The 16,511-nt window shown below is 32.9% G+C and overlaps 2 protein-coding genes and 1 long non-coding RNA gene across 6 annotated transcripts in view; 2 read left to right on the forward strand and 1 right to left on the reverse strand.

Moving 5' to 3' along the window:
- The window catches only part of LOC114932432 (uncharacterized), a 250,280-nt gene extending 242,864 nt beyond the window's left edge, over positions 1-7,416 (reverse strand). Inside the window, exons 1-4 of the long non-coding RNA XR_003819894.2 lie at positions 7,059-7,416; positions 6,779-6,931; positions 6,500-6,641; positions 5,991-6,373 (exon numbers count right to left, since the gene is read on the reverse strand). This is a non-coding gene — a long non-coding RNA (uncharacterized LOC114932432). The remainder of the gene's footprint in view (positions 1-5,990; positions 6,374-6,499; positions 6,642-6,778; positions 6,932-7,058) is intronic.
- A 1,029-nt stretch (positions 7,417-8,445) lies between these two features.
- SrpRbeta (signal recognition particle receptor beta) lies at positions 8,446-9,894 on the forward strand. Its single transcript, XM_029304697.2, has 4 exons — positions 8,446-8,660; positions 9,024-9,190; positions 9,267-9,406; positions 9,513-9,894. Exons 1-4 carry the CDS (start codon positions 8,570-8,572, stop codon positions 9,847-9,849), a joined length of 735 nt encoding a protein of 244 aa, XP_029160530.2. The 5' UTR covers positions 8,446-8,569; the 3' UTR covers positions 9,850-9,894.
- A 102-nt stretch (positions 9,895-9,996) lies between these two features.
- On the forward strand, positions 9,997-16,169 carry row (relative of woc). Of its 4 annotated transcripts, none has more exons than XM_085479765.1 (20): positions 9,997-10,075; positions 10,656-10,807; positions 10,882-10,970; positions 11,046-11,106; positions 11,195-11,336; positions 11,408-11,463; positions 11,553-11,621; positions 11,707-11,770; positions 11,875-12,003; positions 12,071-12,241; positions 12,319-12,809; positions 12,882-13,329; positions 13,433-13,803; positions 13,935-14,163; positions 14,317-14,486; positions 14,573-14,765; positions 15,325-15,538; positions 15,604-15,794; positions 15,871-15,977; positions 16,044-16,169. In XM_085479765.1, the coding sequence occupies exons 2-20, from the start codon at positions 10,667-10,669 to the stop codon at positions 16,071-16,073; spliced, it is 3,366 nt and encodes a 1,121-aa protein (XP_085335891.1). In that variant the 5' UTR covers positions 9,997-10,075; positions 10,656-10,666; the 3' UTR covers positions 16,074-16,169. The 4 variants fall into 4 exon arrangements, with proteins under 4 accessions (XP_085335891.1, XP_085335890.1, XP_029160529.2 ...); XM_085479764.1 differs by having other exon boundaries at positions 10,024-10,296; XM_029304696.2 differs by having other exon boundaries at positions 10,024-10,296; positions 11,195-11,306.
- Positions 16,170-16,511: the final 342 nt, after the last annotated feature.

Consider the following 16,511-nt stretch of genomic DNA (forward strand, 5'->3'; position numbering starts at 1 on the left):
CAAAAAAATCTTCCCAACAGGTGCTGCCTCAGAGGAAAGGTCCAGCGAATCGACTCCCCCGTTAAACCCTCGAACGCAGCGAACCCTTAAGGAACCGCGCGATTCTCGATTCTCTATTCTCTTTAGAAAATCTAGATTTTGGGAAATTCTATATTATATACAGCGGTTCGTCAATGGCGCTTTGTTAGGCACAGAGTGACACGCGGCAACCCGAACGGCGCTTTGTTGTGCCCCGAAAGGATTTTCTTTTCTTCGTTGAACCTTGAAGCAGAAGGGGAAAGTCGACATCTACCTCCTGGTTAACCGGTTATTTGAAAATATTGATGCGCGATCGGATCTCGATCGATCCAAATATTGATCGGCTACGAGTGTTCTCGAAGAAACAATGATCCTCTAAAAGGATCTCATTAATATCAATTGCAAACCTCCTTTTAAACATTAAATTCTGTTTCATCTGTTTGAGATTATAAAAGAAAATTTATTTACATTTTGAAATAAAAATGAAATAAAGAATTTTTATTTATATAAATTACTTAACTTTTATATAAAAGAAATCATTTTTTAATATATGTACACTTATGTTTAAATAACTATTATTTTTTTCAATTTAGCTTTAGTTCCAAAGATTGACATATAGAATGCAGTTGTTCCAACAACTCCGATACGTTCTCATAAAATGTCCGTTTGACTCATTTCTGACATCATTGAATTTAGAGATGGACAGATGTGGCGCAAGAAGAGTTTTTCTTACCGAAAGCACCAAACCGTAAGGAGATCAATTCTTTTACAGTCTTAGGATCCTGAAACTCGTTTCGTCATCTTTCTCCACCTCCGCAATTCCCGCGACGCGTAAGCCCCCAATTTTCGCACAATAGAGAATCTCGAGAATCCTTATAAAAATTTGACGTACAATGGCGCCTTTGTCCGCACTCTTACCCCATCCGTTCGATTGAAAACAGACGATTTTTTTCCCTACACGATGCACCGATTCCTCGTGAAACGTCCAAAAATCGGGCAATGCTCGTGAAAAGGTTAAGACCTATTCTTCAAACATCGTGGCGTAACCATTCATCAAGGTCTTTTTTACGCGAACATATAGTCGTGAGTAGGTTCCAACGTATGTTACATTCGAGATAAAAAAAACTAGAGCGATTCAATACGAATAAAATATTTAAATGTACATGTAGTAAACTGTTAATTATAATATAGCAACAATTAAAAATTCTTTTTAAATTTTAATGCATGTGAAATTATACGACTTTAGTTTTCTTAATGCACATGGAATTATATGACGAAGAGAACGATAAAAAGAAATTATATTAGGAAAATAAAGCATGCAAATGTAGCAGTGAATGCGACACATTCAAGTGCCGACAATATAGACGCAACGGTGCAAAGTGTCGTTCGGAAGGACCGCCAATAGAATTTATAACCGAATAAAGCAGCTCGTAACTGTGACGTCCAAGGAGACTGTAAAGCACAATTTGCAACTTTTCTCTCCGTTTTATTATTCCGCGCGTTAGTACCGAGACGAAAAGACGACGAGGATCGTACACTCGCATTAAACAGAAGAGAGAAGAGACGCGAATACACATGCCCGATCGTATACCATTCGAATAAAAGCAGCTTTTATGATGTATAATCGCGTTATCACCTGTAAATAATTCGGAGACCAAGTGCAATAAAATCTCGCGAATAAAATTCCGTGAGACTCTGTTCAAAAGGCGGCGCGCGTCTTCTTTTTTCCACGGATTTAAATCGATTCATCCACCAGCGATCGTTAACGCGACACGAAACATACAAGACGTGGAGAAGCGTATCAAAAGCCGGACATGGAAATAAAAATTCGTACAGTGTCATTTTAAATATGCAGAAAGAATGTGTCTCTAATTTTTAAATACAAAAATTCGATTCATCACCTTCAAACACTTATTCATTATTAATTCAAAATAATAAATATCTTAATATTTAACGTTCTTTAAAAAAAAACATCTTTAAATATTTTTAATTTTAAATTTTTTTTTTAGATAAAAAGAAAAGTATTCTTTTCAAAACCAGTTCGTACTTATATAGCCTCTAAATGTCTCATTGTGTTCATGGGACATAAATGGCACACCGGACGATTCCTCGCGACGAAAGCTTCACGTGCGTTATAAACTATCCCCTGTGCGACGAATTTGTAACGTTTTATTAGCGGAACGGGCAGCAGCGATATGGGTCCGCGATTGAGGAGAGCTACTTTGTGTGCTACTTTTAATAGGTTCAACTTTGTTCTCGCAAGCCTCCCTTTCCTCTCCTCTCCTCCGTTAGAGACGGTTATTCATTCGACAGAGATTTATGTTTAATGCTCATATACAGAAGGAAAGATACATATGGGGATGCCATCTTTATGATCAGTTCTGTTACAAAGTTGACTCTTTATGCCATGTCTCTAGTCGCGATTCACAAAGACGGGGTATAGAAGAGGGATGCTTCTAAAGGATCGCCTCTCTAACCACCGGTTTAATACTCATCGAGTACGCAGATATCTCACGCGACAACGATTCTCTCCACGAATAACGAATAATCGATATATGTATCAGCCACCGTATGATGAGCTAGAGTTTTCCTACTTGTGATAAAGTACAATTCGAAGCAATTGTATACGTCGAAATGATGCATTAATCGAATAAAAATTACAAATATGATTCTATATGTAAGAAAAAGTTATACAGATTTTTGTCTCATCTTTCATATATGTATATGATTTTAAAGATAATCGTTTAAAAAAATTATTCTGGCTGTCTTTAATATATGTATATATATTATTTTTAAAAAATGTGTCATTTTAAAAAAATTTAAAATCATATATATATATATATATAAACTATCTTAATCTTTAAAAATTTTTTTTTAATATATGCATATATATTAAAATATATTAAAGTTCTATATATTAAGCAACCATGGCGACTATATAAAATTATATCAACTGCTTTTTATTGATAGACAATCTGTCTACTTAAACTCAAATTCAGTCAAATCGTAGTAAAAATTGTAATAAAAATAAATTCTTTTTTATCAATATATTATTTTTAAAGAGATGCAAAGTATTGCTACACAGAGGGAATTTTCTTTTAAAAATCCTGAAAATCATGGTAATCATGTAACAATATTGATATTGAAAGAATTTTATAAGAGTTTCTCTGTGGTTGATATTTACCACAATAAAAATATTAAAATCTACCACAATAAGATATAAAATATGTTCGATTTATCTTACTATACATATTAATATTTTTTATTGTCATAAATATTACTCAGAGAAACTCATAAAATTCTTCACTGAAAAAAAATTATTAAATTAATAAATATGTATTTCAATACTTTAGTTGAAACAAATAAATATTTATCTATTTTGAAATGGATTTTCTTATATAAAATAAATATTTTTTCACATCAAATCAATATTATTAGTTTCAAATAAATGATTGATAAGGCAGCAGTATTGAAATAAATATTTATTCGAATTCAGTAATTTTTGTTCAGTGTTCTAATACCGTATTGTCCCATGATTACCATACGATTTTCAAGGTAAATTCTTTCCGTATACAAAAGTTTGGAGACTACTGTTGTGAAATTAATACACTATAACACACATGTGCAATTATTTCCCGTTTAAAATGGAGACGCGTGAGATCGAGTACGTCCGCGATGCACACGCGCGAGATCTCGCGCCTCGTACTCCGTAATTACGAACGATCCAGAGAATCCATTAGTGTTAATCCTACAGGTGTGAGAGCGTAAACGGCCGTCGATGTAATCGCCGCCGTGTACGGAACGTGGTCGAATTCAGAAAAAATTAATCCGATCAGATTAACTGGACCATTGTAATTACGTGCGAAGCGTTAACGCGGCAAGTGCTCCCATGAATAAGCGGTTTTCTCTTTCTCTTTATATCTCTTTGGTCTCTCTCTGATTTCTCTCTGGTCTCTTTGAGCCTGTTAAATCGCCGAATTAAATCGAGCCCGAATAAGAAAGAAATTACGAGCGCCAAACGCCTCCGTTTTAATTTTTAAAGAGTGCAAAGTTCTTTTACTATCTGTATACAATCTTTTTAATCTTAAAGCAATTTTTGTAATCAGAAATAAGGCAGCTGACCGCAATATCGATCTTGATTTTATATCGAAATTTTATATCGAACTCGTAAATTGAGAAGAGAATTTAGCGAATTTAGCGATTGGCTTTTTATGATATAATTTGAACCCTGTGAAGAAGAAACATCTTTGCGAGCGAGAAAGTCAAGCTCGCGAGTGAGAAAGATTTATGCCCAACGATTTATTTGGCGGTATTTTATTTATGAACCAGAAAAAATTGTATATCATGCATGTGTGTTCCTTTTTGTGATATACTTGCAGATTTTATGCGTTCGTCCAAGCGATAATTTTCTTTCGCGCCAGTTTTCTGTTCCACTAAATGCTCGAACCGTATTCTACTTTTCGTAAATTCTACAATCTGGACCACCGCCATCGGCGCCTTTTTTCTACTCGCACTTTATCATGTCGCTATCCCTTTTTTGCGTGAGAAAGAGTTCCCGTTTTTATGTTTAATCCGACGGGACCATGTCTCCAATTCTACATTCTCTTCGCCCGAATTTCGAAGAAAGTATTACGCTTTTCGATCAGTGATCGATCATCTCATCCCCCTTTCGTTCGTATAATAAAAAAGATCAACGATTCGAAACGCTCGTAAATAATGTTCGGCCGGATCTTCGCAACGCACCGATACGATTTTATTTTTAGGAACGTGCTCGCCGATTACACCGTCGAAATTAAGCCTAAACGACGCGCCCCGGATATCGCTTCGTTTGCGATAAACGAGAGTCGGTAACGAGAACAACACGCTTCTCTTAAGGATCTCCGGAACCTATCATCTTCTCGCGCCGCGCCGAGAGAGACTCGATCGTGCCACCCGATAATTGATACATACTTAACAAGGGTCGGCGCGAGAGCGTAATTAAGAACGTGCTGGCGAATTTATGGCGGCTCTTTGGGACGTATTATTAAATACAAACGATCGTTGCCGCGTACTTGCCGACATGACGAACGCAATTTCTCATAAGTCACGTTTATAAGATTGCAGAGAAGTCATATAAGAATCACATATATAGAAATTACATATATGTATATAAGTATCACCTAAAACACTTATGCATATAAATATCACATATATGAATGACTTAAATCAAATTTCAGAACGTATTCATAAAATTAAAGAACAATAAGCACATATATTTCGAATTTATTTAGAAATGAAAAACCATCATATATTGCGTGAAAAAGTTAAAAAGCCAGGCTATCGGATTAAGAATTCATGCTACTTGATGTACACTGTAAAAAAATATTACAAAATTACATGAACAATAAGTAAAAAATTACACAATAGAAATGCATAATAATTTTATTGTTTATTGTACACTTATTTTATAATTTATTAATTTTATACTTGTGTTTATATTCATGTGTATTCTCTTAATATTACATTCATTATAATTTAAAATTTTTTACTTTTAAGATGTGATAAATTTAGAAAAAATAAAAATTTTGATCAAATTCCAATATTTCTTCAACAAAATATACTGCTATATTATAAAATATATTCAAATATTTCTTCATCAGAATATGGCATAAATGTACAATATATAATATTATAAGACGAATTTTTAAATATTACAGATTGAACAATTATAATTGTCACTAACTCATTTGTCACTGACTAATTTTTTGGTGAGATTTCTGATTTGTTATAACAATTTTATACTTATAATCATTAGTTAACAATTTTATACTTATAATCATTAGACTATTCATTGCTTTTTACTAATACTTTCGTTTTAAAAACAATTATTATTTTACATATTTTTTTACAGTGTAGAAAATCAGATATTTTCTTCTCTTAAAGCCTTGTAGCATAAAAGAGAGAGCAAGAAATAAATTAAAGACTTAACTCACTATTAAAGAGGCGGAATTGCACTCGCTAGAACTTGCAGAAACGACGGGTAATCGATGTGTATCGCCAAATGTCTCCACCTCAGGATGAGAGAAACTGACGGACAAGGCGCCATCCCGAAGAGGTTTCTTCGAAGCGTGGCGAATCGCGGATCAAAAGTCTGGTCCGCGCACGTCTCATGGCCGAAGCAATAAATTCACGGATACGAATCGACGAGCCAACAAGAAAAATGACCGCAAAAGACGCCCTTTCTTCGATTCGCCATATATGGAAATGCAAATGCGCGATGCCGCTTTCTGCGTTTCTTATTCTTAATCCTGCGAAATAGATCCTGCCGATGCACGCATTACTTTACGGATGCGGATCCGCTTCGCGTGAAACCGACCTGCAAAGAGAAAAAGACAAATTAGACATAAATTCTTTGTTACGGATTTTCAGTATTTCACAGATTTTTATCTATCGTATAACATCAAACCATAAAAATTAGCGTGAAAAAAATAAATTTGCTTACCAGTCGATCCATCACAACTCTGTCGCTAGTCGTTTTATCGTTCCGAATGTTTTTTCACGGATACACGATCGGGAAACTACGACTAATCACTTTATATGCAGATCCGCCTCGCGTGAAAAACGATACTATTTCGTGGAACGACCTGCAAAGAGAAAAAGAGAAGTTAAACATCTCTGTGAGTGCAATTTTTTGTTACGGATTTTCAATGTTTCACAGATTTTTATCTATCGTATAACATCAAACCATCAAAATTAGCGTGAACAAATTGAATTTGCTTACCAGTCGATCCATCGCAACTCTTTGTCGCTGGCCGTTTTATATTGTTTCGAATATATTTTTTCTCGTGAACACACGAACCGATAGGGAAACTGCGACTAATCACTTTATATATGCAGATCCTCGCGTGAAAAACACACTGTTTCTTGAAACGATCTGCAAAGAGAAAAGAAGAACATCCCTGTAAATATAATCCTTTGTTACGGATTTTCTCAATGTGCCAGATTTTTATTCATCGTATCATCAAATTTTGATAAAATCGCAAAAAATTGAGTTTGCTTACCGCAGTCGACGCACCGCAATTCTTTGTCGCTGACCGATTCCGCATGTTTCCTCGCGAACCGAAACTACGATGAGTTAATCGCGATTAATTAACGCGATAATCGTCCGTCACTTTATACACTTCCGCTTTTTATTATAAACGCAACAAACGGTGCCTGCGTACAGCCAAGTAGTAGGTTAGGGAGCGGTATAATGGGGGAAAGAGGAGGCTCGAACTTGCACGTACGTCGCCAATCCCCACCATACGATAACCGAGATCTCGGCGCTTTGTTATAAACGCGACGCGTAAATCGGATAATTAACGCGAGACGAAGCGCACTCACTTCCCGCGCAAACGAGTCGACGCCATATTAAATCATAGACATAGTATAGACATAGATATCGATCTATACATGAGACGAATTACTTGTTGAAAAAATATGCGGCGCCAATTTTATGCATGTAGCGCGCTGTTATCGATATATCGATTGCGCTCGACATCGATTACTCGACATAAAGTTGATAGTATGTCTAGCATTAACATTCGATATTTAGGCATTGAGAAGATTATTATTGCCGAAATAAGACTTTATTCCGTGAAACGACTTGCAGAGAGAAAAAAGAAATTAGATACGAATTCATACAAATGCGGCATATTGTTACAGATTTTCTATGTTTCAGATCTTTAACTATATCGCATGTGGAACAACATCAAATCATTGTGAATAAATTGAATTAGCTTACCAGTTGATGCAATTCTATGTCGCTGGCCGTTTCATCGTTCCGAATATTTTTTTCTCGCGGACTCGCGAACTGACCAAGAAGCTACGACTAATCTCGATTAATTAACGCTGAATGCGATAATCGCCCGTCACTTTATGTGACACTTCCAGCACTTTGTTTATAAATGCGACGTGTAAAACGGATAAATAACGCAAGACGAAACGCACTCACTTTCCGCGCGAACGAAACGACGCCATATTAAATCATAGATATTTAGTGCAAACATAGACTGCGCATATATAATCGCGCATGAAATCGATATCGATATATCGATTACGCTCGACATCGATAGGTATGTAACGCGCGTCCAACTTTAACACTCGATTATATATATATTTCATATTATTTACATTTTAAATACTTATACATATATATTTATGATCCTGCGAATTAATATTTCACTCTTTAACTGTTATTTATCTTTTTGACTTTTTCTATTTAGAAATACATATATATTATCTAACAATAATAATCAGATGCAACGGCATGTTTAAACTTTGTTCTCAATTAATCTTTAAACACACACAATTGTGGGTAAGTTATCATACTAGAAACTCCGAAGATAATTCAATGAATAATTGTTTCTAAAGAAATTTATATAGATGTCGCAAAATGTAATTGAAAAGCTCCACGTCTCTCTGCAATAAAATGCATCAGATATGTTTGTGCATAACCTCTCGGTAATTGTTCGTATCATTGACATATGGTCGTGAGAGAGTGAAACTCGAGAAAATTACAAATTACGGGATTATGGAGAAACATATAAAGTCTATTGAAAGAAATGGCAATTCACAATTGCTGGGTATACTGATCGCTGTGTTTGCTGTTATTATAACATTAGGTAATTATATATGGTTATTAGATTACTATAACATTACTACATTAAGTATATTTTTATATTTACATTTAGTATTTAAACATACATGATTGTTAAATATATTTCTATTGTGGTTACAAAGCATCTTTGGAGTTACTACAACTTTTTCTAATTCATGAAAAATAAATTCTTTTCTCTTTTTATTTGAACAAACTATGCATACTTTAGTCTTAAGAATAGTGTCGATTGAATTAATACAGGAGAAACATTCTTTTTGTTGTTTCATATATCTGTATATTTATATTATTTTTTTATATTTAACATTTGTTTGTTTAATTATAATATCTCTTAATTAATAATTATAATCAACATATATGATTTTGACAGTTTTGTTTGCACTTTGGCGCAAAAGAAAGTCTGCGGGTCATAGTATCCTTTTAACAGGTCTCAGTGACAGTGGAAAAACGTTGATCTATGCGAGATTGTTATGTTCTAAATTTGTCAAGACATATACATCTGTTAAGGAAAATGTAGGACATGTTGAAATCAACAATGTAAGCAATGTTCAATGAGAATATAAATCTGATTATATATTTGTTAAAATTGTTCTTATAAAAGCATTTATTTTAGAATTCCTTGAGACTAGTGGATATTCCTGGAGATGAGCGATTGCGCAACAAGTACTTTGACAAGTATAAATCATCTGCCAAAGGTTTGGTTTATGTGATTGATTCAGTGACTATTCAGAAGGAGATTAGAGATGTGGCTGAGTAAGTATAAATTTGACAAAATTGACTGAATATTATTGAATTGACATTTTGTATCAATTTGAAATAAATTTTTATGTCAAATAGTTCATAATTTTTTATTTTTCAGATATTTATACAATGTGTTATCGGATTCTAATATACAAAGAAATGTTCCCATCCTTATATTATGTAATAAACAGGATCAAACTATGGCTAAGGGATGCGCAGTGATAAGAACATTATTAGAAAAAGAAATAAATCTGCTGCGAATGACAAAGACGAGTCAGTTAGAAGCCACAGATGCGTCTTCAACCAATGTCTTCCTGGGGAAACAAGGAAAAGATTTCGAATTTCCACATTTAGACTCTGATATTGATTTTGCAGAATCATATGCATTTAATAAAGATTCTCAAACATCAGCTGATATCGAGGAATTTAACAAGTGGTTACATAAGATTGCATAATAATGTATACTAGATTTTGTTAAATATAAATTATTCCTTTGTAAATAGGTTTTTTTCATTATATCTTTTCAAAAGAAAAAATCTATTTTATCAAAATATGACCGATCAATGATATGTTTGAATCGGTCAAAAAGTTACTGATGTCGCCATCTGGCTCGATCGCTGTGCGAAGTCTCGCATATGTATAAAAGTCGTACGCGGTGAGATTTTGCCGCCTGGTTTTCCGGTACGATTATAGGTTATCATCTGTTATCATCCTATATCGTGTTGTTTGATTATTTTTGTGCGTCGATGGTCCCTGTCGATGCTTCAAGGCATTATCGCCTTTATTTGCAATCAAATTCAACATCTGGTAAAACCAGTCCTCGGGGATATACAATAACCAAGAATCGGTTTTGAGTCTTTCTTGCTAGCATCGACGCTGAACGGTTCTTTTTGGAACAGACGGTAGTAATTTAGGCCAACATTGGCAATTTAATCCATATATTCTGTAAAATTTATTATACTAATAATTAAAGTTCCATTAAATGCATTGGAAAATCCTTTATTCACATATCAGACAATCTTCATTATTTGTTTAGTCTTATTTTTTCTTATACATATGTGTGTGTGTGTGTATGTGCGTGCATACACACATATATGTATGAATTATAAATTTATTAATTATATGCAAAAGAAAGTTTTTATATCTGTTCTGACAAGCATCTGTGTCTTTTGACAATGTTTTAGATTTCTATACATTGCATTTGGAGCAAATCTATTAAGTTAAGTAATTACATTTCTTGCATTTGATTTTATATCAACAGCTACAGACAAAATGCCAAGACCAAGAGTATATACACGCTCTGTTTTAACCAAACGTCCACTCCATATGACATTAAACTTAGAATGTACAGAAGAACCTCTGAGCGAAGCACAGTTAACATCAAGAACAAAACACAAAGAGGATTATACTAGGGTAGATACATTTGCTTTATCTTTTTTAGATGTATATATATTATGTATTGTATATGTTATGAACTTTTTTGTCAGGTGACAGCAATTTTAGAAGAACTAGTTAAAGATCATGGCGGTAAATTGGTCTGTCAAGCAGGTGTTGTCAGTGGTTATCAGTACACATTGTAAGTATAAAATTATAAGAATGTAAAAGTGTAGTATTAAATATATTTAACTATATTCTATATTAACATTTGTAGACCTACAAATCCAACAACAACCCCGGCAGTAATGCCAAATAATCCTCAGATATTAAATGTTGTAAGTATTTCACTAGAATTTATATTATTTGAAATATAATTAAAAAATTATATGTTTTCTTTATATATATATTTGTTTTTATTTTTAGACCCAGCAAAACAAAAACACAGCACCAATCAAACTAAATATCAGTAATCCAACTGGATCTCAAGGGAATATTCAATTAGTAGTTGATCCACGTATGGGAGGTATTATAGGAGGTATTGTAGGACCTGTTACACAAACCCAAGGTTTCAAACTGCTTAAATAATTATATCTAAGGTTGATGGAAATTATTTTATATACATAAGATTTTTTTCAGGAACAACCACTACAACTACATCTGTGGTTTCAACAACTGCACCTCAACAAGAAAATGTATTGTCAATTTTATTTGTATATTACTTTTTTTTTTTATTAAATCTAAGTTTTTATTAAAAGACTAATTATATACTAATTTTCTTTAGTACAAGTATACCAGGTCTGGGAGAAGAACAAAAGTTCTTCAAACACAACAGCCTGATATTATAGAAGAGGTATTTTTATGAATTGAAGAAATAGTCCTCTCTACATTTTCTGTTTTATAATTAATGAATATATGAGTACTATACTTTCTTATAGCCTGCATCCACAGTTACTCGTTCGAGACCAAAGACTGGATCAGCAACGCATGTGGTTACATCAGGTAAAAATAAAATTTACATTTTAAATTAATATATCATATTTATATAAAGATAATTAAGATAAAGGATTCAAATAATTAACAAAATATTAATATTGATTCCTCAGCTACTATCCCACAAAATACGACAAGTCTTAGGATAAAAGCTATCAATAAACAACAGACAGTAAGTCAATCAACTTTCAAACCTACTGAGCAAACTAGTGTAGGAGGAATATCTGTTGGCTATAATACAGGTAAAAATAAAATATTCTGTGATGTTAATACATTAATTAATTTTACTCATTATTGAATATATTATAGGCAATGAACAAATTGATGAAGCCAAAAAGAATCAACCTGATGGCAGAGAATTTACATTTAACAAAACAACCGGTGGTCGAACTTTTCCATCTTTAGTAGTAGTAGCAAGGCCGAATTTACGTAGCAAAGATATCGGATCACAAATTGCACAAAAAGAAAGACAAGCATTAGGTATGAAAACTTTATCTTTACCACTATATAATGTTACAATATTAAATACAGTTGTAACAATTAATGACATTTTTCAGATGCCAAAGTTAAAAGCGTGCTCATGTTTTCTGCTACGAAATTCGCTGAATGGTTAATACAACAGGGTTTAATAAGATCGGAACAATATTGTTCGCAACACAGCTCAAATTATCAACGGACTAAACTTAAATTGGGAATGTACAGTGATCAAGGAACATTTCCTTATTCGGGTGGTTATGTTTGGATATCTAGTTGTTGTCCTGATAAATTTGTCTCTGTTTTTTCTGGTTCTCTCTTTCAAGGGGCTCCTTATACACCTACAGTCCTGTTAAAATTGATTTATCATTGGGCGTGTCAGACTAACGTGCAAAACGTAATTTCCTGGGTGAAAGTGTCTAATTTATATTTGAAAAATTTTTATACGAATTTACGTAGTGTATGTACATCAACAGTATGGGATAAGAGTCGTAAAATGGGCGGTAAAAATTCGGTGATACAGATTGGCGTAATAAGTTTGGGTACTACATCGCAAGATGGACATATGCGACAGGTGAAATATCTTGACAATTTGACGTTTTACTAGAAAGAAGATCATTTTATGTAATTCAGTTCTCATATTTAGGTCAAAGTCGAGGTTCTCGGTGTTTTTGATCCAACTACATTGGACATACGATTGCGCGCTTGTGAACCGATGCAAAACGGAGATAGATCATTCAAAAGACGGTTTAATAATATCTTACACCCATTGAAAGACTGGGTTCATACAGATTCGAAAATAATGACTGACTTTACCGTTGATAAGGGCACCTTGCATGACATGGGCTACAGTGATGTTGTGCAACTTGCATTTGCTGAACAGACTAAAAATGTAATGAGTAATTACCATATCATGGAATATCTTCGAAAAATTGTCCCAAGAATGTTTCAAAACACATTGAGTTTGCTCAGCAGACAAATGATACAACAATTCTTAGACGAATTAATATGGAGAGAGATGTATGGAAATACATCGGAACGTGCATTTGACAATATTATTCGACACATTTCGGAACAAACCAAACTCGATTCCAGTAAGTAGCAAAATATTTATTCTAACAAAGTAATAATTTTTTATTGTTAACATATTTAGTATTTTTATATTTTTAAATAAAAAGAATGTATATATCTTTTCAGACGATAATCTGCTAGATCGTTTAGCAAAAATCGCATCTAATCCATTTCACGATTGGTCTTACTCGAACAAATCATCGCCAGTGATAGATTCAACTCCAATAACTGATGTATCATCGGTTCAGAATAAAATTCCTGATACTATTTCAATAAAAGTGTCTAGTCTGAAACGAAGCAGAAAACGAAATTATCCTATAATAACTTCGGAACACGAACTGCAAAGAACAATTAATTTAAAGAATAATAAAGAAAAAGATGATAAAGGTGAAAAGGAACCGAAAGAGCAAATTCAGCTCCAAGAATTGTATTATGCTACAATGGAAGGTGATCAGAATCTAATCTTAAAGGAATATAAATCTCCATTATATTTCAAGGTTTGAAGTTATATTGTATCAATATGTTTTATCTGAGATATATATATCTTCTTGATATATTATAACTAATAATATATTAAACTAGCAACACTAAGCTAAAAAGATATATATATTTTTTGTCTTACAATTAGTGTTTCCTCTGTACAATGGTGATGAGGTCTAATACTGAAGTGATGGAGCATATGGTTAATCATGTACCCCCGCAAGTGCCCGGTCAATCGGAATTGTCAATATGTCGTTACTGTTGCACCGCGCTTTCATCGCAGCATCAGATGCTTATACACGTGGCAGAAACACACAGCAATTTTGGTCATTCTGATGGCCCCATGGTAGTTTGTGCTATTTGTGAAGAGAAATTCGGTAAGCTAACATGCCAATATTTTCCACATTCGCTTTACAATTGTTTATAATTAAGAAAATTAAAAAATTAAGTAATTAAAAAAATATACAATAAAATATATAATGTTAGAGAATTTGAAAGAATTGCGTTTTTATACATGTTTTTTTATTTAGGAAAAAGCAAATCGTTAATCGAGCACCTATCATTGATGCATTATCCTTCGGAAATGCCATATCGTTGCGAAAGTTGCGGTTATCGCACATCCAGTCATAAGGATGTCATAGATCATTATTATAAAATTCACAAAAAAGGAGAAGGATTGCAGTGCCCTTATTGCCTTAAGGTAAGAATGAAAGACTGCTATATACTGCCAATATGTTTCTTCTTCTTACAAGTTAATGCGAATTAAATGTTACTATTGCAAAAAAGGTAATACAATTTGCGAACGAGGGGAATCCAAGTGCGTCCAATGTTCACGCTTATTTGTCGCACATGCAAAGGCACGTTGTAAGAAGGGATCAAGGAAGAGGCAATAAATGTTCAAGATGTTGCCTCTGGTTCAATCAAAAGAGTTCGTTAACGATACATCAGCGAGAATTGCATGACTATGTTTTTAATTCAAGTAAGTATGTATTGATAAACATACGTTATATGTATACTATAAGATGACATTGATGTAGCAGAAATAATGTTATAAAATCCTGATAATAATGTGGAATTTCAATATCGTTAAAAGAATTATTAAGAAACTACTTTATCAAGACTAATAAAAATTTAAAAGATCAGTTTATTATAAATTAGTAAGTTATACTCTTTTTTTAGTAATTTTTGAAAACTTATAAATGAAAAAATATGTAATATATGTATATAAACTGTAAATACACAACACCTCACATATTAAATTCATTACTTCTCTCTTTTCACTAGATTTCTTTATAATATATATAAAATTAAGATTGCAAATATTTCATTAATATAAAAATTTTTCTTATATATGAACATATTCTTATATATTTTTTATCTTATAAATTATATGTAATGATTGTAAATTATAAACTCCCACTTATCTCACAGATTAATATATCATTATAACACGTATACACTTCTTTCAAATATGCTTTTTTATTTATTATGTGAGATTATTATTTTTATAATTTTAATAGCGCGATAAACATTTACAGAAGCGGTACCATATTCTGCTGGCAAAAATGGAATAATGATCCCGAAAGAACGGCCAGAAATGAAACGATTTATTGTAGATAGTCCACCGCCCGAGTTACCACCGGATGAAAAGATACAAAAATGGGATACTGGACCAATATCAGTGAACACTTCCGTCAGATATTTAGCATGCCAGGAGTGCGAAGAAGATATTGAGGAAGAAGATCATTATCCGTAAGCATATTACTCTAAATCAACAATCTTCCAAACTATATTACATAATATCATTTAATAAACAGAGGCGAACAGCGGTGTCAACAATGCCGTTACGTCACATGCTGTTGGCGTGCATTCCAAGAACACCAACAACAAATTCACAATGAAAGGCCGAAGACCAGTTTGATCGTGCCATCGCCTTTAATTAACATCCCGCTAGAAAAAAAACTGCAGTGCCTGTGCGGTTATACGTCGACTGATGGCAATCGATTAGGTATAGTAATGATATAGATGAATGTAACGATATATTGTTGTTGTACAGATTAATTTTCATTGACGTCGCATTGCAGCAAGACACTTGACAAAGTGTAAAAAAGTATTGGCACGTCCTATTGAAGAATCAGCACCATCTGGTATGCTCGACAGTTTAGGATTAGTTCCGAAAACCTCTTCTGAAGTATGACATTTTTATCTATAATAATTGTTATTCTTACCTGATTCTCATTCGTTTAATTGATTATAGGAAGCTGATACGTTCGAGAAATCCAATTAAATGTGACAAAAAAACAAAAATGTAATTGCTATTAATAAAGTGAATTAATTCTGTATTAGGGATGAATGAGATATATAAACTGATATGAAAAAGATATATGTATGTAAAGCTTGGCTTTATCTAGATGCTACATTGAATCTTCCCACAATTTTGAATTTTTTTCCATTCTATAAATGTCCGAAGATTGGAATAAAACTTTTATAAATCATGTTATAGAATCGAAAAAATATTCAACACTATATTTCAGACTTACTTTATCATATCATTGTACAATATTACATATTAGCATCTCTCAACGTATATTTCCCTTTAATGAAAAAGTTCCCTTTAATTGAAAAATTAATCACTAAAAAGCAATATACTTCGAAAACGTAATAATAAATAGTTTAATTCTGAATTTTTGCTTATGTATTGAAATACCTTGCTAAATGTCTACTT

The sequence above is a fragment of the Nylanderia fulva genome, unplaced genomic scaffold (assembly GCF_048542155.1).
Source record: "Nylanderia fulva isolate GAGA-0341 unplaced genomic scaffold, ASM4854215v1 Scaffold13, whole genome shotgun sequence".
Classification (NCBI taxonomy): Eukaryota; Metazoa; Arthropoda; class Insecta; order Hymenoptera; family Formicidae; genus Nylanderia; species Nylanderia fulva.